Source organism: Phascolarctos cinereus, unplaced genomic scaffold (genome assembly GCF_003287225.1).
Source record: "Phascolarctos cinereus isolate Bilbo 61053 unplaced genomic scaffold, phaCin_HiC Scaffold_9;HRSCAF=440, whole genome shotgun sequence".
In the NCBI taxonomy this organism is placed as follows: domain Eukaryota; kingdom Metazoa; phylum Chordata; class Mammalia; order Diprotodontia; family Phascolarctidae; genus Phascolarctos; species Phascolarctos cinereus.
The window spans coordinates 149,565,419-149,590,418 of NW_027556402.1; the positions used below are offsets into that span (position 1 = coordinate 149,565,419).

General features: G+C 38.2%; 1 protein-coding gene across 3 annotated transcripts in view; it reads right to left on the bottom strand.

Annotated features, from left to right (window-relative positions):
* Positions 1-25,000, bottom strand: part of ATP10D (ATPase phospholipid transporting 10D (putative)) — a 113,246-nt gene that overhangs the window by 13,037 nt on the left and 75,209 nt on the right. For 2 of the 3 annotated variants that reach the window (XM_020990562.2, XM_020990582.2), the window contains 7 exons: positions 21,522-21,710; positions 18,499-19,108; positions 17,980-18,086; positions 15,833-15,959; positions 13,066-13,250; positions 5,573-5,843; positions 5,254-5,330 (listed from right to left, as the gene is read on the bottom strand). In XM_020990562.2, coding sequence (XP_020846221.1) covers positions 5,254-5,330; positions 5,573-5,843; positions 13,066-13,250; positions 15,833-15,959; positions 17,980-18,086; positions 18,499-19,108; positions 21,522-21,710 — 1,566 coding nt within the window. The remainder of the gene's footprint in view (positions 1-5,253; positions 5,331-5,572; positions 5,844-13,065; positions 13,251-15,832; positions 15,960-17,979; positions 18,087-18,498; positions 19,109-21,521; positions 21,711-25,000) is intronic. The other variant, XM_020990572.2, reaches the window with a different exon arrangement.

Consider the following 25,000-nt stretch of genomic DNA (forward strand, 5'->3'; position numbering starts at 1 on the left):
ATAGACAATGTGCACCAGAACAGAGATTGTCCTTTAAAAGCTTCCCTGCCCCACCTTCTGTAGTAGCAAAGAATTAGAAGAAGACATCAATGCTCATAATTGGGCAATAGCTAAATAAGTTGTTGTATATGAACATAATGGACTATTACTGTGCTATAAGAAGTGATAAAGAGAATAAATACTGAGAAGTATAGGGACACCTATGGGCTGATGCAAAGTGAAGTAAACTGAATCAGGAAAATAATATGCACAAAATTAGAGATGCAAAGAAGAATTAACTGAAATTCTAAATACCGAATTTGGTTCCAAAGAAGAGATATGAGAAGGCACCAACTCCATGTCTTAACAGACATAGGGGAAAGATGGATGTGGAATTTTTATAGCGTCACTGTGGGTTTGGCAACTTTTCTTCTCCTTTCTACTTTTTGTTATAAGGGATAGTCCTCTGTAATTGGGAAGAGTGTACTGAGAAATGTACGTGACATAAAAATGATATCAATAAAAGTATACATTTTTTAAAAAAACAAAGTTTCCTTGTCAGTTTTTAAGCATTTTTTTCTTATGGCAGAAGTGGCTGTTCTGCAGACTACACATATATAGAAGTGTGCATATGCACATACATGTAAACAACTTTGATGGGCTGTAATTTCATCAGTGTGGAAACTTTCCTTCATAGTTGTTGTTCAGTCATTTTATCTGTGCCTGACTCTTTGTGACCTCATTTGGGATCTTCTTGGCAAACATACTGGAGTGGTTTTTCCATTTCCTTCTCCAGCTCATTTTACAGATAAAGAAACTGAGGCAAATGGGGTCCTGTGTCTTGCCCAGGGTCACACAGCTAGCAAGTGTCTGAGGCCAGATTTGAACTCAGGAAGGTGAGTCTTCCTCACTCCAGGCCCAGCACTCTATTCACTGTGTCAGCTAACTGCCCTTTCCTTCATGGACACACTCACAATTCAGTATCTCTCTGTTAGAGATCACAGAATTATAGATTCAGAGCTAGAAGGAACCTTGAAGGTCATTCAGTACAAACCTTTCATTTCACATATGAGGAAACCAAAGCCCAGAGAGGTTGTGACTTGCTCAGGGTCACACAGGTGGTAAATAGAAGAGCTGGAATTTGAACCTAGGTTTGCTGGCCTAACAGTCTTTCCATAGCATCATATTACCTGGTCTTTATGTGTTTCTGTGGCTAAGAACAAACAAACAAACAAAAATAAAATAAAAACATGCCCCTCCTGCCAGACTTTTTAATGATGAGTTTCTTGGCACTTACAGACACAAGTTCCATCCCAGGAATGTATTGAAAGCCTTTCTAATTGGTCGGGCTTGCCAGAACTTGGACTTTACTGGCATATACTTTAAACACTCAGGATTACCTTCATACCACAGTGAGGCATCAGAGTAGGGACGCAATGGAAGATAATTTTTTAAAAAACACAATAGTAGCACTTATTTATATAGTGCATTATAATTACAAAGAACGTTACACACATCACCTAGTTTTATGCATCCTCATAATGACTCTGTAGGTTAGATAATAAAATATGTACTTACAGATCAGGGTATAGTCTCAGAGTTCACAAGATCATAAAATCATAGACCTACATCCAAAAGGAACCTTGGATAACATCTAGTTCAACCTCTTCACTTGAAAAATGAGAAAACTGAGCCCAGCAAATTTAAGTGACTTGAACCCAATTCAAGAAATGACTTGCCCAAGATCACAGAGCCAGTGCATTATGGAGCCAGTAAGAGAAATCACATGTTCTGACCAAAATTAGTGCTCCCTCCACTACGCCATGCTACTGAAGACAAGTGCTTCTGAATTATGGACATTAACTTTTAAACTGACATGGTGCTCTTCAAATAAAAGCTTTGTTGGATCATACACAATCAGGGATAGGCTATTTCTTATACCCTATATGTCTACTCTCCTTCAGAAACAGGTAGAGACAATATTTTCCTTGGAGAAGGGCTTTTTTTTAAAAATTGAGTTACAGAAGGGAAGGCCCAGTTCCTAAGAATAAGAGATGCTCCCTAACCCTACATTGCCTGGCAAATATGAGATTTCTCCAACCAGTCTACCACCTAGCAAAACAATCTATCATGTATCTGTACTTACTTACCTTACAAAAGTTCACAACTTAAAGTGACCTTACACCCAGAACATTTCAAAATACTCAGATGATGCTTCTTGCTCTTTAATATTTTTTGTTTTGTTTTGTTTTTGCCAGACTTTAGAAGCAAGAATGCTAAGCTCTCTGTAGACAGCGGAAAGTTAATTTCTATTGATGCCTTGGAAGTAAACCCAGCATTGTTGTTATTGTTTTTAAACAACTTATGGGAAAGAGGAAAATCAGAGATGAGACTGAATTGCTTCTTGGAGGAGTAAAGACAATGATAATTGAGAGACAGGAGAAAGAAATGCTTAGTTTTTATTTTGCTTCTTCTGCTGTTTTTTTCTGCCGAGGAGAATTTGCATTGGAAATGACAGGAAAAATGGTGAATAGGGAGTTGATAACCAAGGTAAGGTGGGAGAGAGCTGCCCTTGATGAATGCAAGTCACCCAGCCAAGATAAACTATAACCTCAAGTACTAAAAGAATGGAGAATGGAAAAATAGCTCAAAGCTAGAAAAGGGCAAATGTCATTCAATTAAAAAAAAAAAGAATAGAGCAAAATCTAGAAACCATAGGATAGTGAAATTAATTTTAAAAAATTTTAGAATACATTAAAGAGATTGTTAGTGAACATTTAAAACATTTAGAATGGGCAAGTCACTCAGCCTTTTAGTGATTACAAAAAGCCAGCATGCCTTCATCAAGAACACAACATTTCAGACAACCTTTTTTGGGAAGTATCATTAATCTGGGGGAGTGGGGAATATTATAAATATAGTTATCTAGATTGTAGAAAGCATTTGATGAAGTATCTTATATTATTCTTGTGGAAAGGATGGAGAGGTGTGGACCAAATGATAATACAACTAGATGGGCCCAGAGCTGGCTGAATGACTGGACACAAAAATTAATAATTCTAAGTCAGCCTGGCAGGAAGTCTTCATTAGAATGCCACGGGAATCTTTGCTTTTCCCTAGGTTGTTTTAACATTGGTCCCAAAGCTATTTCCTGTTTTTGTCATCTTTGCCAAGCCAGAACAATTTATATGACAACCAAAATAATAATGTAAAGGAAAATACATGAAAGGCCTCTGAACTCTGCTCAAAGAAAGGAATGATGAAGGTCAAAGACTACTGATGAAGCATACCTCTTACCACTTAACAAAGAGGTGATGGATGTTTTGCTGAATTATACATTTTTTTAAAATAAAGGGGTGCTTCTAATTAGGGATGATAAGTTGTGATTTGTGGGTACTGATAGATATGTAAAAAAAAGAAAATTAAGAGAATTATTTTAAAAGCACAAAAATAAATAAAAGTACAAAAGGGGGCACAAAGTAATATTTTAATTACCTTTTTTACTTTACCATTTACAATGTGAGCTAAAATCATATGTGTTTTTTTCCATCAGCAAAGTGAGGATGCCACCACTGCTATCTTCCTCACTTTACTATTCTGAGCTTTAATGAAACAACTAAAATTAGTTAAAGGCAACTAACTAAAAGCAACATGTAAACATAAAATAGGATTAGTAGGTCACAGAAGGCTAGATCCCTAATTAGAAGCCTTCCTTTATTAAAAGAAAAAAAGTATAATTCAGCAAAACAAATTGGCCACATCTGAAAATAACATTTCTGACTGAGGATTATCACGGTTGACATAGTAATACCCCTTACACTTGTTATTTCTTTGTCTAACATAGACAGAATTTTGCACCTTTTGAATCACAAAACTATCATAAAGTTAGTTATCATAAACTCTAAACGAACAGAGTGGCATTATTGATTGATTTGCCTCAGTCAGGAACACCTGGGTTAAAATCCTGGCTCTGATACAGGCTGGCTTTTGTAACCCTGAGCAAGTCATTCAACCTTTCAGCGATCTGGACAACTCAACACTAATTACAACGTAGATGTAAATCTGCATTGGCAGAGGCGGTTTCCTCATTGGCGTTTCTCTTATCATAGTGGTTTGCATGTGGAAGGCAGTTCGTGATTGTTCATGATTCTCAATGACATGTTTACAGAGCATTCGCTTTCATCATATTTCTTCAAAGCTGATAAAAGGCATGTATTGCCTCTTGGAAAGACTTATATTAACTTACGCAAAGTGAAGTGAGCAGAACCAGGAGAATGTTGTAAACAGTAACAGCACTATTGTCCAGTGAAGAATTGTAAACGACAGCTATTCTCAGCTATCCGACAATGATCTAAGACAATCCCAAAGGACTCAGGATGAAGCATGCTCTCCTCCTCCAGACAGAACTGATACTGTCTGAATACAGACTGAAGCAGGCTATTTTTCACTTTTTCACTTTTTCATTTGAGTCTTCTTGTACAAAATGTTGAATTCAGAAATGTTTTACATAACTGCACATGTATAAACTATACTGGACTGTTTACTGTCTCAGGAATCAGGGAGGGATAGAATTTGAAACTCAAAATTTTAAAAAATTGTGTAAAATTGTTTTAACATGTAAGTGGGGAAAAATAAGACATGGTATAAAAAGTTCAATAGAGATATACAAAATTATCAAAGTGTGTATAAAAAAGATCTGTAGTTCCTTATATAATCTTATATAATTTATATAATGTTCGTTAATGCTTTTCAAGTTCATAATAAAGCAATTTTAAAAGTAAAAAGAAGAAAGAGAGGTTCAGGCAGAATGACTTGTTACATGATTATAGAAAATCAGCAATATAATTCTGGATTAGCTGCTCAGTGTCCCATCTGGCAATCTAGAGTGCTCTCCTCTACTGAGATTTTGCCACAGAGAAGGCTGTACCTATACAAAAACCGACCATGTTTTAGAGCATAAAAATCTTACAATGAAATGCAGAAAGGTACAAATATTAAATGCATCTTTTTCAGATCATGATGCAATAAAAATTACATTAAATAAAAAGCCATGGAAAGATAGATTTAAAATTTATTGGAAACTAAATAATCTAATCCTAAAGAATGAGTGGGTCAAATATCAAATCACAAAAATAATCAATAATTTCATTAAAGAGAATGGAAACAATGAGACAGCACACCACAATTTATGGGATACACAGAGAAGGCCTTGGTTTGGGAAGTGAGTAGTTTCTAGAGGTCATAGAGATTTTCATGCATACATCATTCACTAACCTGCATGCCTTCTTGGCCTGAAATTCCTACTCCAATGTCAGCAACTTGTATCATACTAACATCATTGGCTCCATCACCTTCCCAGAGTCAGTTGGATATGGGAGATAGGAGGCATTAAAAAGAAGGGATAATAATATAAGTTTGGATATGGAAAGACATGAACTTGGGAAATTTTTATTGACTACGATAAACAAATGTAGTCCCAGTTTACCCCACTTTCCCCAAATCCTATGGAAGGAGAATCAGCCAAACGGAGAAGCTGAGAGATCTTGTCACAAAAATTGAGTGAGACAGAAAGCATAAGGGTGTCTACACTCACCAATGGCCAAGGTCATCACTTTGAGCTGATTTCGTACTAATTTTACCACTTCGCTTTTCTGCAGGGGTGTTGCTCGGCAGCACACAACAGCTTGGCACATTTCAGTGAGCTCTAGAAACTGACTCTGCAGACTGTCCTGCAGTGCAAACTCTAATGTTTTTCCAGTGATAATGAGTCCAGCTCGCAGCTGAGGAATGGGAACATTTGGAGGGCTTTGAACATCTTTCTTAAGTTCTTCTAAAATCTTATTCATCAACATCTCACAGGCTTCCTTAAAAAAAAGAGAGAGAAAGAGAGAGAGAGAGAGAGAGAGAGAGAGAGAGAGAGAGAGAGAGAGAGAGAGAGAGAGAGAGGGAGAGAGAGAAACAAATTAAATATTAATGATTTCTTGGGTGTACATGCACCCATGATGTTCCATTTTCTCTTCCCTTTAGCAACTGTATCCAATCAAGTTTACCTACTGTAGGAAATAATCTATAACATTTTAGCAATCAACAGGGCTTTTAAAGTGGGCTATGCATGTGTATGCATGTGTGTGCTGGAGTGTCTTTGCACATGCATTTACAAGTTGGGGGAAGGAATTAGTCAAATTAATGAATTTTCTAGAGAAAAAATTATTGGATGGGGAGAAAAAAAAACCCAAACCAATAACTCTAAAAAGAAAACAAATGGGATACAATATTGTATATGTACTATACTTAGGTACCTCCATTATCCAGTTATAACATCTAGCTGGAAGAGCTCATGTTTACATAGGACATTAAAGTTTGCAAAGTGCTTTACACTCATTATCTCGTTTGATCCAGAAGACAGCTGTGAATGACAGTAATCAAGAAGACCTCTGACCAGCCCACGCAAATGCCAAGGGCTATGTATGAAAGCTTTAGCCCTTCATCCTCAGGAGATGCTCTCAGGCTCTCAAGAGACAAACTATTAGAATGTCAGCTCCTCAGGAGTACAGATTGTTTCATTTACTATACTGGTATCACCAGTGCCTAGCACAGTGCCTGGGACATAGGAGAGGCTTAATAAACGTTTGTTGACGGACTGAAGGACATTGTAATTCTAAGGAACTTGGTTAGCTAGCTTCCAAACCCACCATAAGATTAGAAGCAGTAATTTAGGAGGGGGACAGTTGGTTGCTAGAAGCAGGCACACTGACAGCAGCAGAATGACAACTGACAGCTTGACACGGAATGCAAAGAGAAACTCATAAGGCACAAGTGGTCAAAAGACATGAAGGACTTGGGGCAAACAGTCCTATAGGTCCTATTCAAGAGATCCTGAGGCCACAGTATTACAATTTCCTATAATAAATAATGCTTAAAATAGTGACCCTGACAGGCAGCTAGGTGGTGCAGTGGGTAGAGCTCCAGCCTTGGAATCAGGAGGACCTGAGTTCAAATGCAGCCTCAGACAAATGACACTTATTAGTTGTATGACCACAGGCAAATCACTTACCCCTGACTGCCTCATCAAAAAGCAAAAAAAAAAAAAAATACTGACCCTGAGCTGCTAAGATACTGTTAATTGATATTCCGTATACTCTGAAAAGGCAGGGAAGAGTAGAACACACAGAAGTGAAATTTTCGTGTAACTGGGGGCTATCTTGTTATGTACCCAAATTTCATTTTAAACATTTAAGAAATTCATCAAAGACATGCAAGTATCCCTTGTTCATGATGTAGATCATGGGTAGGGCCTGTCTAGAATGTGTAGAACAAATGCTCAGTAATATCTACTGGATGAGCAAAAGTATCATTTTCTGCTTCTGTTGACATGTTTTGATGAATCTGATGAATTTATGAATATGGATTAGAATCCTAACATTTTTGCCATTCATAAAATATAAACTTTGTCAGAGGTAGGGGTGTGTGTGTGTGTGTGTGTGTGTGTGTGTGTGTGTGTGTATGCTTAGGTCCATGTGGTAGGGGACAGGGAGAAGGAAGAGAAGATTCAAAAAGCATGGAGAACTGACAGTCTTTAACCACCTAAAAATCTACCTGGGAAGAAAAGGTTAAAATGCTGATGTCGTAAACCATCTTGGGAGGTCAGGACCTGGGGTTTCATTGAGCAGAGGACTTGTTGCTCTAATTTCACTGGGTTAGGGAATTCCCAGGGAAGAAAGTCTCACAATCAATGCAGCTCAGCAACTATGTGGCAATTTAAGTTTTAGAGACCCTCCTGGTGCACTTCTCAGGATCATACAGAAACTATGTGTCACAGGCAGGATTTGAACCCAGGTCCTCCTGCTTCAGAAGCCAGCTCTCTGCTTACTATAGAGTATCAACCAGTCACCTACCATTTAGTAAGTACCTACACTATGGACCAGACACTGCAATACGTGGTAGAGATACAAAAGAAAGGCAACCCCCTTCCTTCAAAAACAACCAAGTCCCCACTTTCCAGGAGCTCAAAGCCCAGTGAAGGAGACAACACACAAACAATTAGGTACAAACAAGATATGTTCAGGATAAATTAGAGATACACTTAACTGGGGGGAAAACATTAGCATGAAGGGGGATCCTGACATGCCAACTATAATTATGATAACAATATAAGGCAGTAAATAATTAATGCTACATTATTTGATACAGGTAAAAGTAACATTGAGAAGGGAGGGACAAGCTGTAGTAACTGGGAAAATTTCATGAGCCTTGAATGCTACGAAATGAAGGACAACCAAAAGGGCATTCCAGACAAAGGAATGACAGATCCAGATGTCTGCTCTGCAGAGTACCGGGGACAGTCAATGACAGCACAAAGCCTGGGAACAAAACGAGGAGGCAGCTGAAATTACCTTTCGTCTGTCCAAGGAACAGACCGTAATTCTCAAGACATTCTTTGGTAGTGCCAATAACTGGAATGTCATTATTTTAATTAGAACATCATCATAAGAAGAGAAAGTGAGCACTGGCTTTGCAGCTGTTCACAATTCTTTTATTTGATGATGAAATTTGTAAAATGTCTTTTAGGTTTGATCCTCCCAAGATGATGGGTATTATTACCCCCATTTTACAGATAAAGAAACTAAGGCTCAGAGAGGTTAAGTGAGTCATCCAGCATCACATGCTAATAGGGTTCGGAGAAGGGACTTGAACCCAGAGCTTCCCGACTCCACATCATGATGAGACTACATAAGTCATTCTCAGATCAATCAGACCTTTGAGTGCCTACGATGTCCAAAATGCCATATTAGGCACCGTCCAAACTCTACAAGGAGCTTACAATCTGCTTTGATGGGAGGGAGGATGTGTGGTAGGCTACAAAGAACACCAGATTTGGGGCCGGAGAACCCGAGTTCAAATTCCAGTTCAACCTTTGACTAACTATGATCTTTGGCAGGCTGGTTCCTCTCTGTGGGCTTTGGTTTCCTGAATGCATAAAAATGCCTTCCAGCTTTATTTCTCTGATGATAGCCCTGATGATAGAGCTGTGGTTCTAGGGTAGGACTCTCCCTCCCCTGATGCAGATCTGACCCCACCATACTTTTTTCATCCTGTGTCATTCTGGTGTATGTCCTCCTAGAAATACTTCACAGAAATGCATCTAACATGCTGAAGGACTTCCTCTAATTCTCTTTTCCTCCTGGGGCCCCTTCTAGCTCTAAATGTATGATCCCATGATCTGTTACCATCTCCATCTAGTCATGCCCTTCAGAAAGTGTCACTTCCTGCAGACAAAGCATTGGTAGTGACACAACCTAGTGATGCCTGCCGCATGGTCTTCCATTACACTTCATATTACTGTAATTTCAATCTTTGGGATGTTGTATTGTGTCATGATTTGCAGCCACATAGAAAATATTTAATAGGAAAAATAACATCAGCATGGTACTCTAACTGGGTTGAAATTCCAAATCTAACATTTACTACCTGAGTGACCATGGGGAAAGCAGTTCATGGCCTGACTCTCAGTCTCCCTGTCTGTAACGAGTCGTACTAGATAGCTTATGAGGGCCCTTCTATAGCTAGGTCTAGGATCCCCTGGCATACAAGAGATGGGATTTTTGTGGCAGCAGGCAGTGAAGAATCACTGAAAACAATGAGTTTAACGAAAGAGCTATAACTAGATTTCTTGTTCCCATTCGGTTTCGGCCCAGCCTCATTGTCATCTGCAAGGGATTCTCCAAGATATCTAGATGGTGATGGTCTAATTTGATGGCCGGCCGGCCCAGCTGTGTGTCATGGGCTTGATGACTGTCTGACACCTGCTAGGCACTTAATAAACGTTTACTGACCGCCTGACCATCCACAAGGATGAAAGTATATTATGCTTAGTGCTGGGGCTACCAAAAAAGAGGCTTAAGTCCTGCTCTCAAAGAGCTCCCAATCTAATGGTCAAGTCAACCTCTTGCATTCCTGTGATTTCATTGAGGCAGCTTCGCAGTGTGCTGGGGCTTGATATCATCGTTGCAATGTCGTTGGCAAATGGGAACATTTGGGGACAACACCCAGCACTTCTTTTGTCCGGGATCTGGCAGGACACTGTCTCCCATGTCACCAGTGAAAGATCAACTTAGGTGAGCAGCTTGTTTGATCTCTCACTTCCAGTTGTCTGTAAGGCCTTGCTCCTCAAGGGCAGGACCTTCCTTTTGTCCATATCTCCCATGCTTAGCTTGAAGTAGGTGCCCCAAAAGTACTTGTTGCATAATGAATGAATGTCAGTACTCAGCAGGTCACTGAATAACATCATCTCTGCAGTTATATCTGTGATAGAATCTTCTCTGAGTTTAGTGTATGCCTGGAGACACTTTATCATATAGACAGCCTTCAAGGCATTATTTTGTTCTAACGAGTTAAGATATTATTCTCTTAAATAATAAACAGCCACAGCTAGATCCAAGAACATGGTATAGTGGATAAACTACTAGATTTGGAGCAAAAAAGAGCCAAGCTAAAATTCTGCCCTACACACTAGCTCTGTTATTCTTGGCAATTCTATTAACCTCTTCTGGTCTCAGTTTCCTCACCTGTAAAACAGGGATAATAACCGTCTCATAGGGTTGTTGTGGGGATCAAATGAGATAATACTAATGTAGGCATCCTAAATGTCTTCATTCCAATTTAAGCTTCAATAGCTCAAAACTCAATTTTAAGCTTCAGTAGCTTAAAATTGCACTAATACTTTTGGGACACCCTGTAAATATAAAGGGTTTGGCAAACCTTAAAGTGCTATTTAAATGCTTAAAGTGCTATCATCATCACCATCCACATCACCATCAAAACAGTGTTAGAATGTACATGATATTGTAATGAGTCCTATGGGGTTTCTGAGGAAAAAGAAATCACTGTGAACCGCTACAGGCAGGGAAGGATCTGAGGCTAGGATTTGAGGTAAGGTAAGCATTTGAGGGATGGGTAAGCATTGCAAGACAGGGCAGAAAATGAACAAAGGCCCCCTGGGTAGGAAGGCAGAACAAATGTGGGCAGAGCAGTGCATAGACCAGCCTTGGAAAGGTTTTTTTTTTTTGTGAAGCAATTGGGGTTAAGTGCCTTGCCCAGGGTCATACAGCTAGTGAGTATCATGTGTCTGAGGCCAAATTTGAACTCGAGTCCTCCTGACTCCAGGGTCGGTGCTCTATCCACTGCACCACCTAGCTGCCCGGAAGGAAAGCTTTTTTTACTGGGGGTTAAGTGAGAGGGAAGGTTGAAAGGATAGAGCAAATCCAAACTTGCCTTGAATACTAAAATTCCTATTAAATACCCCAGTTTAAGAGCAGGGGTGGAAGAATCTGTACATAGTACAAAGTAGCAGCAATACTGTGGGATGATCAGCAGTGAATGGCTTAGCTGTTCTCAGCAATACAGTGACCCAGGACAACTCTGAAGGACTTATGAGGAAAGATGCTGTCCATCCCCAGAGAAGGAACTGATGGTACCTGAACACAGACTAAGCATGCTTTTTTTTTAAACTTTATTTTTCTCAAGTTTTTTAAATCTGTGTTTTCTTTCAAAATATGACTAATATGGAAATGTTTTACATGACTATGCATGTGTAGCCTATATCGAACTGCTTGCCTTCTCAATGGGGGGTGGGATGGGGGGTAGGGTGGGGGTAGGGAGGAAGGAAGGGAGAGAATTTGGAACTCAAGATTTTTAAAATCAGTGTTAGGAGTTGTTTCTGTACGTTACTGGGGAAAATGAAATATTAAAGAAAAGAGAAAAAAAGAAAAAAAATCTGTACACAGTACAATGTTTCAAAGCCTTCAACTTACCAGAAGCAATGGCACAAAAATACCACCAGAGGGCATAGGTATTTAATAAACATTTATTAAGCATGAGCATGTGCCAGGAGCTATGGCGAGCACTGGAAATGCAAAGATAAAAATCAGCCCCTGCCCTCTAGGAGCTTACAAGGAGTTGGTGAAAGCTTGGGAGAGGTGGCACTGAAGCTAAGTTTTGAAAGCGGTTGAGGATTCTGAGAAGCGGAGATAAGAAGGGAGTCCACAGGAAGGTGGGGGTCTGGGAGGGAGTAGGGTAATGTAGGCAAATGCTTCAAAGTAGGCATATGCATTGAGTATATGAGTATCCTTTTAGTCACTGGCTTTTAAAATGATATTAAGGAGCATTATTTACCAAACTGTCCACTGGCTGTCACAAGAAACGGTTTCTTATATACAATGTACAACAAAAATTCATTGAGTGAGGAAGTTCTTAGGTGGTGGTAACAAACTCAGGCACTGGAAGCTATGTTTACAGAGTGAAAGCTCTAACGGGTTGGAAAGGCTCTCACCACTGGCTTGATGGCAGAATAGGTAACATGCTGTCCAGGTTCTAGACTAGCTAAATATGGAAAGTTTCAAGTGGAGGATGTTAGCCAGCAGGTGGTTATCTGGGGGGGGGCAGTGGGGAAGATGGCCCTGAGCCTCCTTATCTGGCTGACCTCTGCAGGAGTGGACCCATACAATATAAGAGCATCACTGATACCATCTGAGTGTACTTAGATTGAATGCCTTTTGTTGACAATAAAAACAGAATTTAACTTTATGGTTTACAAAGCACTTTACATGCTACCTCATTTAATCGTCACAAAAACTCTCTGAGGTAGTCAATTATTACTTTATTTTTTGTTAAGAATGAAGAAACAAAAGAAATTGTCTCCCCAAACCCTCCCCTGTTACTGTAGAGAGTACAGTACAACAGCCATCCTCCCTGTCACCCAGGCTCATGAGTACTTATGATTAATTATAGCTATGTCATATATCATACCTTCCTGGAGACTTCTTGAAGACAGGCACCATCCCTTATCCAAACTTTACATCTCCTCCATTTACTAACATGGTGTTTGGCACACAGTAGCCACTTAGTAAATGGTTGCTGTTAGAGATGTGATGCATGTTACCCTACCCAACATAAGACTACAATGTACTGGTCTATATTTGTAAAAATAAAATAGACATTTACTGGTTATTCAGTTTCTTTTGTCTCCAGCTCCTAGTGACTACATTTCCCACCCCAGAGCTAAAACTAGCTGATAATCTTTCTACTCACTTTATTTTGGGTGTTGAGGATAAAGATTTTATCATCTTGTTCCAGCAGTTTGCAAGCATAAGCTATGTTAACAGCTGTCTCCTGCTTGTCTCCTGTTAGCATCCAGATCTTAATTCCTGCTTTTTGCAAGGCCTCTATTGCCTCTGGAACACCCTCCTGCAGACGATCTTCAATGCCGGTAGCACCTAGAACAGGACAATATAAAACAGGGGCACTTGGGAAACCAAAGCCAATGGAAGCCCATAGGGTAAACTTGGGTTATTAGCCATCCAGCCTATCCATTCTAGGGAAACAATTCTAACTCTGAAGCTCCAAACTGCAATGGGCACCTGCTAACTCAGAGAAGGCTCCATATACAGTGGGATTTCTCCACAGACACTAGAGAAAAGTAATTATGTACAAAGAGTTAACATGTGGGTAGAAATGGGGAATGGAGGTAGATTCTGTAGGAAGCAGAAGCCAGTTTGTCAAGCTGAAGGTTTTTTTTCCCTTTGTTCTTAATTTTTGTTGATTTAATTTTTAATTTATGGAATAAAACAAGCATTTCCATAACACAGTATAATAAAAAAAGATAATTGCACATGAAACTGCAAATCTATTATATACAACTTGCTATTCCTTTTAAATATATAAAGTTATCATGTAAATTTTTTTTTCCCCTTTTTTCTCCCCCCCACGCCCATCCCAGAGATGGATACCATTCGACATGAATATGTATGTATGTATGTATGCATGTAAAATCATTCTATACATACCTCTATTTATCAGTTCTTTCTCTGGATGCAGATAGCATCTTTCTTCATATATTTTTTTGCAGTTAATATGGGTATTCATAATAGTCAAAACAAGTTACTCATTTTATTGTTCTTAGAACAATATTGCTGTTACTATATGTGTTTTCTTGGTTTTGCTCATTTTACTCTTGGTTATTTCATGCAAGTCTATCCATGTTTTTCTAAAATCATCAAGCTGATCATTTCTTATAGCACAGTAGTATTCCATCACAATCGTATACTACAACTTGTTCAGCCATTCCCCAACTGATGAACATCCCCACAATTTCTAGTTCTTTGCCACCATGAAGAGAGCTGCCATAAATATTTTAGAACATATAGATTCTTTTCCTTTTTCTTTAATCATCTTTGGTTAACAAACCTAGTAGTGGCATTGCTGGGTCAAAGGGTACAGGCAGTTTAATAACTCTTTGGGAATAATTCCAGATTGCTCTCCAAAACGGTTGGATCAATTCACAATTCCAGCAGCAGCGATTTAGTGTCCCAATTTTTCCACATCCCTTCCAATATTTGTTTTCCCATTTAATCATCTTATCCAACCTCATAGGCATAAAATGATATCTCAAGGTTGTTTTAATTTACATTTTTCTAATCAATAATAATTTAGAACATTTTTTTCATATAACTATAAATTGCTTCGATTTCCTTGTTGGAAAACTGCCTATTCATATCCTCTGACCATTTATCAATTGAGGAATGACTCATATTCTCATAGGTTTTACAAAATTCTTTATATGTTTGAGATATGAGACCTTTATCTGAGATACTGTCTATAAAATTTCCCCCCCAATTTTCTGCTTTCCTTCTGACCTTGGATACATTTGTTTTATTGTACAGAACTTTTTAATTTAATGTAACAGAAATTATCCATTTTATACCACACTCTTCTATCTCTTGTTCATTCATAAACTCTTCACTTATCCATAAGTCTGATAAGAAATATGTTTCATGTTCTTGTAATTTTCTTGTAATTGTAAAGTAAATTTACAAATTTTCTTGTAATATCTCTCTTTATATCTAGGTCATGTATCCATGTTGACCTTATCTTGGTAAATAGTGTAAGATATTGGTATATGCCTCTCTTTCTCTCTCTCTCTCTGTACACACACACACACACACACAGAGGAGTAATTTAATTCCAGACTAAGATTACTCACAGGGAAGGCAGGCTGATAAAGACTATGTGAATTGGTAAGTTTGGGTACTCACCTAGAGAACAAGGCTGAATCACAAATATGACAACAATATTTACAATAACAGAGGGAAGGTGAGCAGGGCCAAGCCCCTAAAGAGGGCAGATTTGTGTGATAATCCTGGTGTATATATAGAGTATTCTCCCAGCTCAGAAGTGGGTACTCAGAAACAAAATGATGTATGAGCGGGGTTGGGAAGAGGAAGAGGAATTTTTTGGTGAGTCAAAATTTCACTCAGAATAAAAATCTCTAAGCTTTTAGACTAGTAGTGTCAATTATACAATTTTAATTGAAAGGGGTGCCATAGGGTGGAATAAGGTCAAAAAGGAAGCAACTGCCACATCAGAATGCTCTAATGTCCTTGCATTGAATTTAATTTTAAAAAGATGGCAATTTTAAGGCTGAGTTGGGGGCCACTGCAAATCAGTCCTCTCTCGCTGAAATAGAATAGGGTGGATTGAAAGTCTGGGAGCTTACTGGAGCCATGTTGGAAGGGGGAGGCAGAATCACTTCTGGATAGTATAGTATACACATATACTCTTCCATTTGTTTATTTACAATCTTTGTTAGATTAGAAAAGAAGGGGAAACCAGTTAATTTCTCAAATGAAAGAAAGGTTCTATTTAGGGCAAATCACCACCACTCCACCAACTTTTGAAGATAGAAATTGTTTTGATTTCTATCTTATTTGACATTCCCAGCATTTTGCAAAGTTCCTCGCTTATACCAATTGCTGAATAAATGTCTGTTGAATTGACTTGATAATTATTTTCTACCTACCCAGCAATGTTAATTTGGTCTCCAGTCTCATGGCAGATTCAAGCAGTAATTGTTCCCTGTTGTCAATGCTAGTTTCTGCTAAAAAATGATTTTTTAGCCACTCAGCATACTCTGTGTCACTCATGACCTATGTGGAAAGAGAAAAGGAAAGGCACTTTTATAGCAGCTCCATATATCTACAAATCTAGAATTGGGTCTACTATCTTACCACAGGCAACATTTTAAAGTAAGCAAAGTTAATTTTTAGTGTTTCCTTCTTCCAGGTACTTTCATTGTCTTCTCTGGCCAGAAATAACCTCATGCTACTCCCCAACTACATAGGCTTTAATCTATCAATTTCCCTTATCAACCTAGTTGAAAATCACTTGTATTAAATCTCACTCCTTCAGTAAAAATTATCTGTAAATTTAGAATATGTTAATGAGAGAAAGTTAGAGAACACCTACTCCGGTAAAATGCATTTTAATAACTAGGTGGCATAGGGGATAGAGTACTAGACCGGGAGTCAGGAAAATCTGAATTGAAATACCACCTCAGATGCTTGCTAGGTATGTGACCCTAGGCAAGTCACTTAACCTCTGTTGTCCTCATCTACAGAATGGGGATAACCAAAGCCCCTACCCACCAAGGCTGCTGCGATGGTAAAATGAAATAATATTTGTAAAGCACTTTACATACCATAATGTGCTATATAAATACTTGCTATCATCTTCATCATCATCATCATTATCATCATCAAAGGCTTTCCAGAATGTACCAAAAGGAATAACACTCATGGAAGACATTTTGTCCAAGAAGAATCATAAAATTAAAGTTGGAAGGGAGCACAGAAGTTATCTAGTCCAATGTTCTACTCAATCAGGAATTCTTTCTACACTATCCTAGCTTCTGCTAGAATAATTGGATAGAAAATCCAAGGTTCCCCAAAGCAGCTCATTCCATTTTGTACAGCTCCAGTTATGAGGAGGTCCTTCTTGATAAACTCAAGTGCAGGAGTGGGGAACCTGCATCCTCAAGGCCACATGTGGCCCTCTAGGTCCTCAAGTGTGGCCCTCTGACCAAATTCACAGTCTGAATTTGAATCTGAATTTACAGAACGTGAAGTGTGGATTCAGTCAAAGGGCCTCACTTGAGGACCTAGAGGCCACATGGGTTCCCCACCCCTAAGCCAAAGTCTACGTACCTGTTTATTCTATCCGTTGGCCCTGGCACTAATGAACCTCATACATCTTTGCTGATACTGGACCTTCAAATATTTGAGGATTGCTGCAATATCCTTCTAAATGTTTTACTATATGTTCTCCAGGCAAAAAATAATCATTAGTTTCTTTAACTTCTCTTCATGACATAATTTCAGTCCCTTCTTCATAGGACATGTTTTCTGACCAGCCATCTTATCTGAATGTGTACTATCTTATTAAAGTGCCTTTTGAAAAGGGGTACCCAAAACTTAGTGAAATATTCAAGATATCATCTGACCAAGGAAAACTACAATGAGACTAGAGTGTTTTTAGTTCTAGATACTTATGCTTCTATTAATGCATCTGACACGAAAGTCTATTGACTTGTGGTGATATAGAGCTGATCTGGAAGGATTTGTGAAGACTATGCCGGGGGATTATTAGTTCTGGCAGGTCCTATCAAGCTAGAGAGGATTTGGTATAGACGTAGGTCTTGTCTTTGGGCTAGCCTAGCCTGCTTTAGAGAGATCATAGATTTACACAGAGATGGATATATCTCTCTCCATATGTGTGTGTGTATGTACACATGTATACGTCCAGCTCTGTGTAAATATATATGTGTGTGTATATATATATATATATATATATATATATGTATGTATGTATGTATGTATGTATGTACGTATGATATGACCTTAATCAGTTTATTCTCCTGATCTTGGGCATGGGGGATTTTCCAAATCCAGTTTCTTCATCAGCTTCTCTTAGACAGAACAACAGAATACGGAGGACAGAGGGAGGTGGCAGCTGAAGAGAAGAATCCCATGTTCAACAGTTAATCATATTCACGTTACAAACTAAAACCTTAGAAAATAGGGTCTCAGATCACGGGACCTTCTTATAGATGAATTATGATTTTCAAATGCCCAAGAGCATAATACCACTATGGTAAACAGCAAATCTCACCTTTTTTGCAATACATAAAGTGCGAAGCCCTTTTCTGGCATAGTCATCCAAATGTCTCTGGGTTTTCTCCCTGATTATCTTTTGTTGTTTTTCTACAGTCTCACCACCTAAAATGATTAAGAAAACATAAAAGTAGTATTATAATGAGCTTTTCCAATTACAAACACGTCTTCAAAATATTACAATTTAAGCTTCAAAGAATAATGTTCCTATGCATGTTAAGTAATTTTTTGTTTTTGAATACCAAAGCACCCGTAATTAAAGAGCTTCTGACAAGAAAGCACTGGTCCGCCTTGAGTTACATGCTTCACAAACAGAGGTTAGCACTAAGAATTGAACATGCCTATGTACAACTCTGATTGATTCCCATGTGACTAATTTCAAAGTCAAGCTTGCTGCAGAATGATAATCCGGATAGTTCAGTGTTATAAACACATGGCCAGCTGGTCTTACAATCACCTCAGCCAAAGCAAATGTCTAAGACAATGAGACTAAAGCATCAGTTAGGCATGTACCTACCCGCAGATGCTGATGACAGTAGCTCCATGATGACAGAGTCAGCCCCCTTTGTATATACCACAACCTTGTTGGACAGAGGGTGCCTGACCACAACAGACATTCTTTTTCTCACAGAGTCAAAAGGAAGAATATGTAAAAGCTGAAATGTTAAAGGTCCCAAAGCAGCCAGGTCAACCATAACCTGGTCAGGTGTCCGGGACTGTAAAGTGCACTGATAAGCCCGTGCTGCATACACTAAAGCAGCTTCATCTGGACTTTCTGCTTCATAGTGCAAATCTGAAGCAAGTGTCTGCCCCAGAGGAGAGTCCAAACTGCCACTGGAACTGCCTGCAGTGGCTTCAGATTCTTCTTGGTCTTGGAGGCAAGTTGTTTTGCTGGGGCCTTGGGCCCGATCACTTAATTGGGAAGCATCTTCCTCAGTGGGTGGAGCCAGCTTTGATCGATTAAAGAGGGAGAGTCTGCTCACAAAGGCGTTTGGACCCCCAGATGATGGTTCTTTTCCACTGCAAAGGGATGGGAAACTTGACCTTCGAACAGATAACCTCTGGAAGAGGTTTTTAATTTCCTCTAAGGATGTGATGGGCAATCTACCCAGCGAAGAGAGTCTCAACTAAGGGAAACAAAATATAACACACCAGAAGTCAAAATCTTCAAGGATTTGCAAAATAAGAAAGTGCCTAAAAATCACTAATCCAACAAATGTTGATTACCTTATTATATATTTACAGATGCAATGGTTAATGGTGGATAAGGTGATAAGAAAAGAAGTCACATAAAAAAAAACCAAACCAGTTCCAATGTTATGTCTCGTGATGTTCTTTTATTTTATGAAAGAAATCTCATTTGCCTGCAGCCTGGTTTCTTTTAAGTATAATCTAGTTTCTGTCAGTTTAGATTTGTGTATCTACGCTAAACCTGTTAAGCAACTTAATTACATCTTAGAGTCAACTCAAGTGCCATAGGATCTTAGATTTGGAGATAGAAAACGCCTCAGAAACCATCTATTCCAACCTCCACAGTCTGCAAGTTTAAAAACTTTGGGACAAAAAAGTCAAGAAGATATACAACCTTCTGTCATTTATTTTTTTCAAAAAGCAATGCTAATGATGAGCACATGAACTAACAGCTCTCACTGCAATAATTCTGGTAAACTCAGTGGAAGTGAAACTCATGCTAGGCAATTTTTAAATTGCTAGCAGCTCTACAGGAAGAAAAAAAAGGGAACTAAATCAGTTGAGGTTATTGTTTACATGTAGCTTTCATTTATCTTGTTCAATCCTTTCCACAAATATCCTACATAATAAAAAGTAGACTCTCATGCATATAACTACACAGAATTTTTTTCACAGCCAGTGTATAATTATGTTTCTTGGGGAAAAAGAACAAAGTTATAATAATCTGTTACTCCCATATGGTTCCTTAGATAGGAGACAATAAAACTAGCTCTATGAAGGAAGGGACTTGACTTTTGTGTGTGTGTGTCTAGGCAATGGGGTTAAGTGACTTGCCCAGGGTCACACAGCTAGTAAGTGTTATGTGTCTGAGGCCAGATTTGAACTTAGGTCCTTCTGAATTCAGGCCTGGTGCTCCATCCACTGCACCACCTAGCTGCCCTTTACTTATTTTTCTATGTCCGACAGTTCCTAGCATAGTGCCTTCCATATAATAGGCACTAAATAATAATTGAATAGAACTCCTGAAATAATCCATAGAAGGGAACTGTTAAAAGTTATTTGCAAATCATTAAGAAGTTTCTCTATCTTCTTTCAAACTAGACAAGAGGAGTCAGGAAGACCTGAATCTGAATCCTACTTCAGACACTTACTAGATATGTGATCATGGGCAAGTCATAACTTCAGTCTCCCTCATTTTCCTCATCTGTAAAATGGGGATAATAATAGTACAACTTCACAAGGTTTTGTGGAGATCAAATGAGATAACATATGTAAAGGTCTTTGCAAACCTCAAAGCACTATGTATAAAGGCTACTTATTTCTAATTATACCAAAAACTGTTCCATGAAAAGCACGTAACATTACTTTTTATTCTCAACTACACAATTTTTTTTTAAACTTTTTTTTCACAATTACTTTTCACATAGCAACTGGGTGGTGGGAACCTTCTAAGAACATAATTTTCAAGCAAATGTTTTAAAATTTGAAAATAAATCATTTTTATGGCAAAGCTGACCATCTTTGAAGTTGCCGAAAACAAATAATCTGAGGATAAATCAATTTTTAATTGGATTTATGCTGTGTATTCAGATTTTAATTGTGGATGTGTGCTAACAGGAAGATAATTAACCAAGAATAACTTAACACAGCAGTGAGTTCCCATTTTCTACAACAATTTTTGTTTTGTTTTTTTGTTAGGCAATGGGGTTAAGTGATTTGCCCAGGGTCACACAGCTACTAAGTGTTATGTATCTGACACCGGATTTGAACTCAGGTCCTCCTGAATCCAGGGCCGGTGCTCTATCCACTGCGCCACCTAGCTGCCCCCTATAACCATTTTTTTAAAAATTGAAAATGGACTATAGTGTTTTGTGGAATAAGTGGGCCAGATGGACATTCCACAAATGTTCCCCTCTCTTAGACCACATTTTGTTTGAGGCTCCCTAACAGATTTATCATAAGGATAGGTATAAGGATTGGAGTTCTGATTTCACTGGTATAGGCAACTACTGGGTGAAATATTTTGGGAGGACTGCTAGACCTTAGAAGGATGCAGATTTAATTTCAGAATGCTGCAAATGAAGCTTAGAGAGAACTATTACACATACATAAAATAAAGTACCCTAAAAGGTAAGTCACCTTTTGTGACTTGTAGTAGATATTATTTGGGAGGTGGGGGTAGGGGTTGGATGATTTCATTTCAGTCGAAGAAATAATTCATCACAAAGTCAGTAAAAAGCAACATAACCCTTTCTCATCCTTCATTTAGGTAACATTATTAGAACAAACAGATCCAAACCTATCATTATCTTCTTTAGCAGTTTGGGATTGGGGTGAATGAAGACTTACCCTTTGTCGTGGTTGATTGGGAGATGAAACTACGACTGTATTACAAATCGCCAACGCGAGAAAGAAGTCAATTATGTACCAGATCTCTGCTGATAGATGTGGATCACTTTCGTGTGGTAGTGTGAATAACTGAGGTGTAATCTGGCTAAATTTGGCCAAAAGTCCTGTATCTGGCACAACATCAGTTTCCTGTGGGTCAAATCATCACAAATGATCACGAGCAAAGTCCTTAGTCTTCTGTGGTTTTAATTTCACATAGGACATAGTTTCTGCAACTACACACTGTTTATAAGGGAAGAAGTAATGTACAATATTTAATCTATTTTTTTTCCAGAAAATTCTATGTGGTTCAGTGAGAATGGCAGAATAACACATTTGAAGAGCAAAGCAAAATTAAAAATCATCAAAAAGTTACGTGTGTCAGTAGGACCTGTTCAAGCCCAGCCTCAGACACTCGACACTTACTAGTTGTGTGACCCTGGGCAAGTCACTTAGCTCTGATTGCCTCCCCAGAAAAAAAGTTATGCGTGCACAAAAAGGGATCACAACAATGATGGTGCCCATCATCTTTACATTTGCTTTTTTCCTCTCCATTTTCCTCTCCATTGGGAAGGACTGCCAAAATAAGTATTTTGGTGCAGAAGTACCATGTGAATGACACTGTAAAAGGACACAGAATTAGCTCTGAGTGCTCACTGCCAGGCTGCTTTTGCTACTGATAGCTATTTTATAAAGAACTTACTATCTCAGAATAAGAACTGGGAAGTCAATGTGTTACTAGGTTCGAGATGTTAACTAGTAGTCATAATGGAAGCATATCAATGAAAGACCCAATTTATATAAACACTAGAATTCATGAAGGATCCCTAATATTAATGGCTCACTTTATAGATCAACTTGAGACTTTCAAAGCACTTTTCCTCACAAAAATCTAACAAAGTAGGTAGTTGTGATTACCTTTACTTACTTGAAGAAACTGAGGCTCGGGGCATTATTTCCCTCCAATGTCTAGAACACAGCACAAGTCCAAATGTCCTCTCTTTCTCCTTTCTTTCCATCTTTCCTTCCTTCCTTTTTTCTTCCTTCCTTTCACCACAGATAATAAGTGACAGGGTTTAGATTTGAACTCAGGTCTTCTGACTCTTAAGAGCAGTGCTCTTTCTACTATAACACACTGATTCTCCACCAGCTTCTAACAGTACTGAGCACACAGGAAATATCTAAGGTGAAGAGCCTCCACAAATCCCTAGCTTAACCCATGCTTCTACCCATTTTAATGCAATACAATGCCAGAAAGACTATAGAATTATAGAACTAAAAGCAGCATCAGAGATCATTTTTTTACCTATTAGAAACAGCTTTAATTTACTCATGTCATTACATTTGAGTTGCTGATACAAGACACTATAATTTAAAAAGCTAAATTATTTCTCAAAAAAACGTATTTAGCAGATTAAGTCACGTTTCTCCTGCCCTTACCCTGGAAATGGCACCTTCCAGACAGGGGTACCACTGTTAATTGAAGAATACAGTACTGGCAATCCAAGAGTATTTGCTCAAATGCTTTGCAAGTCTATCAATTATGTCAGGAAATTGAATATTTGCCCTGAATAACATTAACAATTTATCAAAAATATATGATTATGCTCGCTGAATTTAATTTACATTGAGTCTTTCATGGTTTACATTACTACAAATTCAACTAAGTCAATTTATGCATATTTCAGATAAATATGAATATATTTTAGGGTTTAGAAAAAATTCAAAAAAATTAGCATCCTATAATACTCCTTAAATCTTCTTTGGTGTAAGAGTAATCCTAATTAGTTCTTATACTACGCCTTAAGCCTTGTCGTGACATAAGACTCATTTTGATTAGTTAGGATGGGACATACTAGGTTATTTTTAACATATATGCTCAAAAACAACTGTGAGAGGTCATACTTCTTATGCTAGAGAGGAAAAAAAATGGCACAGCTATACAGAGATACTTAGGATATGAACCAAGCCCTGCTGGCTATAGTCAGAGTATTCAGTGTGATTTCATTTGACTATTTTATCTATTTTAACTCAATCAACAAATTGATCAATCAGAAAATATTTCTTAAGCACCTACTTTGTAATAAGCACTGTGGTAGGTGTTGGGGATCCAAGTGCAAAGAATAAAACAATCCCTGTCCACAATGAGCTTACAATTTAATGAAAAGGACTCTATATATTTAAATTTACTTTCCCTGTTCACAGTACCTTTTAACCACTTAATCTTGGACTTGGCTTTTACTTTTGCTTTACTTAAGGCCAAATTAGACACTAGACTGATCCCTCATGTCATTTTCTAAGTTTTGCCCTGTAACAGGTGACTAAAGATTTCTGCCCATTCTTCAAATTCCACTGGATTCTAAGCAAGCTTTGAAACATGGTGCAATGGTGCAAGTGAAACACAGAGGACTGGAGTGGGGAGAGGAGGTCAAGTCATCTCTCATTAAAATCACTTCCATCAGCTGGCAGCGCACAGCTGGACCAGAACAAACCAAGAGCCAAGATATGGTATAAACCTTTCTGCACCACATCACTGTTCCTTACATCTGACTAAACAGGAGTCCAAATGTGACGAAGGCAGTGTGCTTGGAATGTGAAATAGGTAAAATACTAGAATGATTGAAGAAAAGAGCATTTATAAATCCCCCTGACTAGTCTGTGGAAAGAAGTGTTGAGGCAGATGAATGTAGAGAGATGCTATTTTCTTACACTACTTGTCAGAAAATCATTGAGGAATAAAGCATTAGCCACAGGCCAGATACATGGGTAATTATGTAAAACATTTCCATGTTAGTCATTTTGTATAAGACGACTCAAATAAAAAAAAACAACCCTGAAAAATAGCCTGCTTCAGTCTGCATTCAAACAATATCAGTTCTTTCTCTGGAGGCAGATAGTATGCTTCATCATTAGTCCTTTGGGATTGTCTTGGATTGCTGTATTGCTGAGAACAGCTAAGACATTCACAGCTCTTCACTGAACAATATTACTGTTTAAAACATTCTCCTGGTTCTGTTCATTTCACTTTACTATGCATCAGTTCATGTAAGTCTTTCCAGGTTTTTCTGAAATCAGCCTGCTCATCATTTCTTATAGCACAATAATATTCCACTAAAATCATATACCATAGCTTATTTAGCCATTCCCCAATTGACAGGCATCACTTCAATTTCCAATTCTTAGCCAATCATGAAGAGATGTAATAAATATTTTTGTATAAATAGGTCCTTTTCCCTTTTTTTTTTTTTATTTTTTGGGATACAGACCTAGCTATGGTATTGCTGGATCAAAGAGTGTGCACAGTTTTATAGTTTTTCGGGCAAAGTTCCAAATTACTCTCCAGAACTGTTGGGTCAGTTTACAATTCCACCAATAATGCATCAGCATCCCAGTTTTCCCAATCTCTTCCAATATCCAACATGTTCCTTTTTTTGTCATAT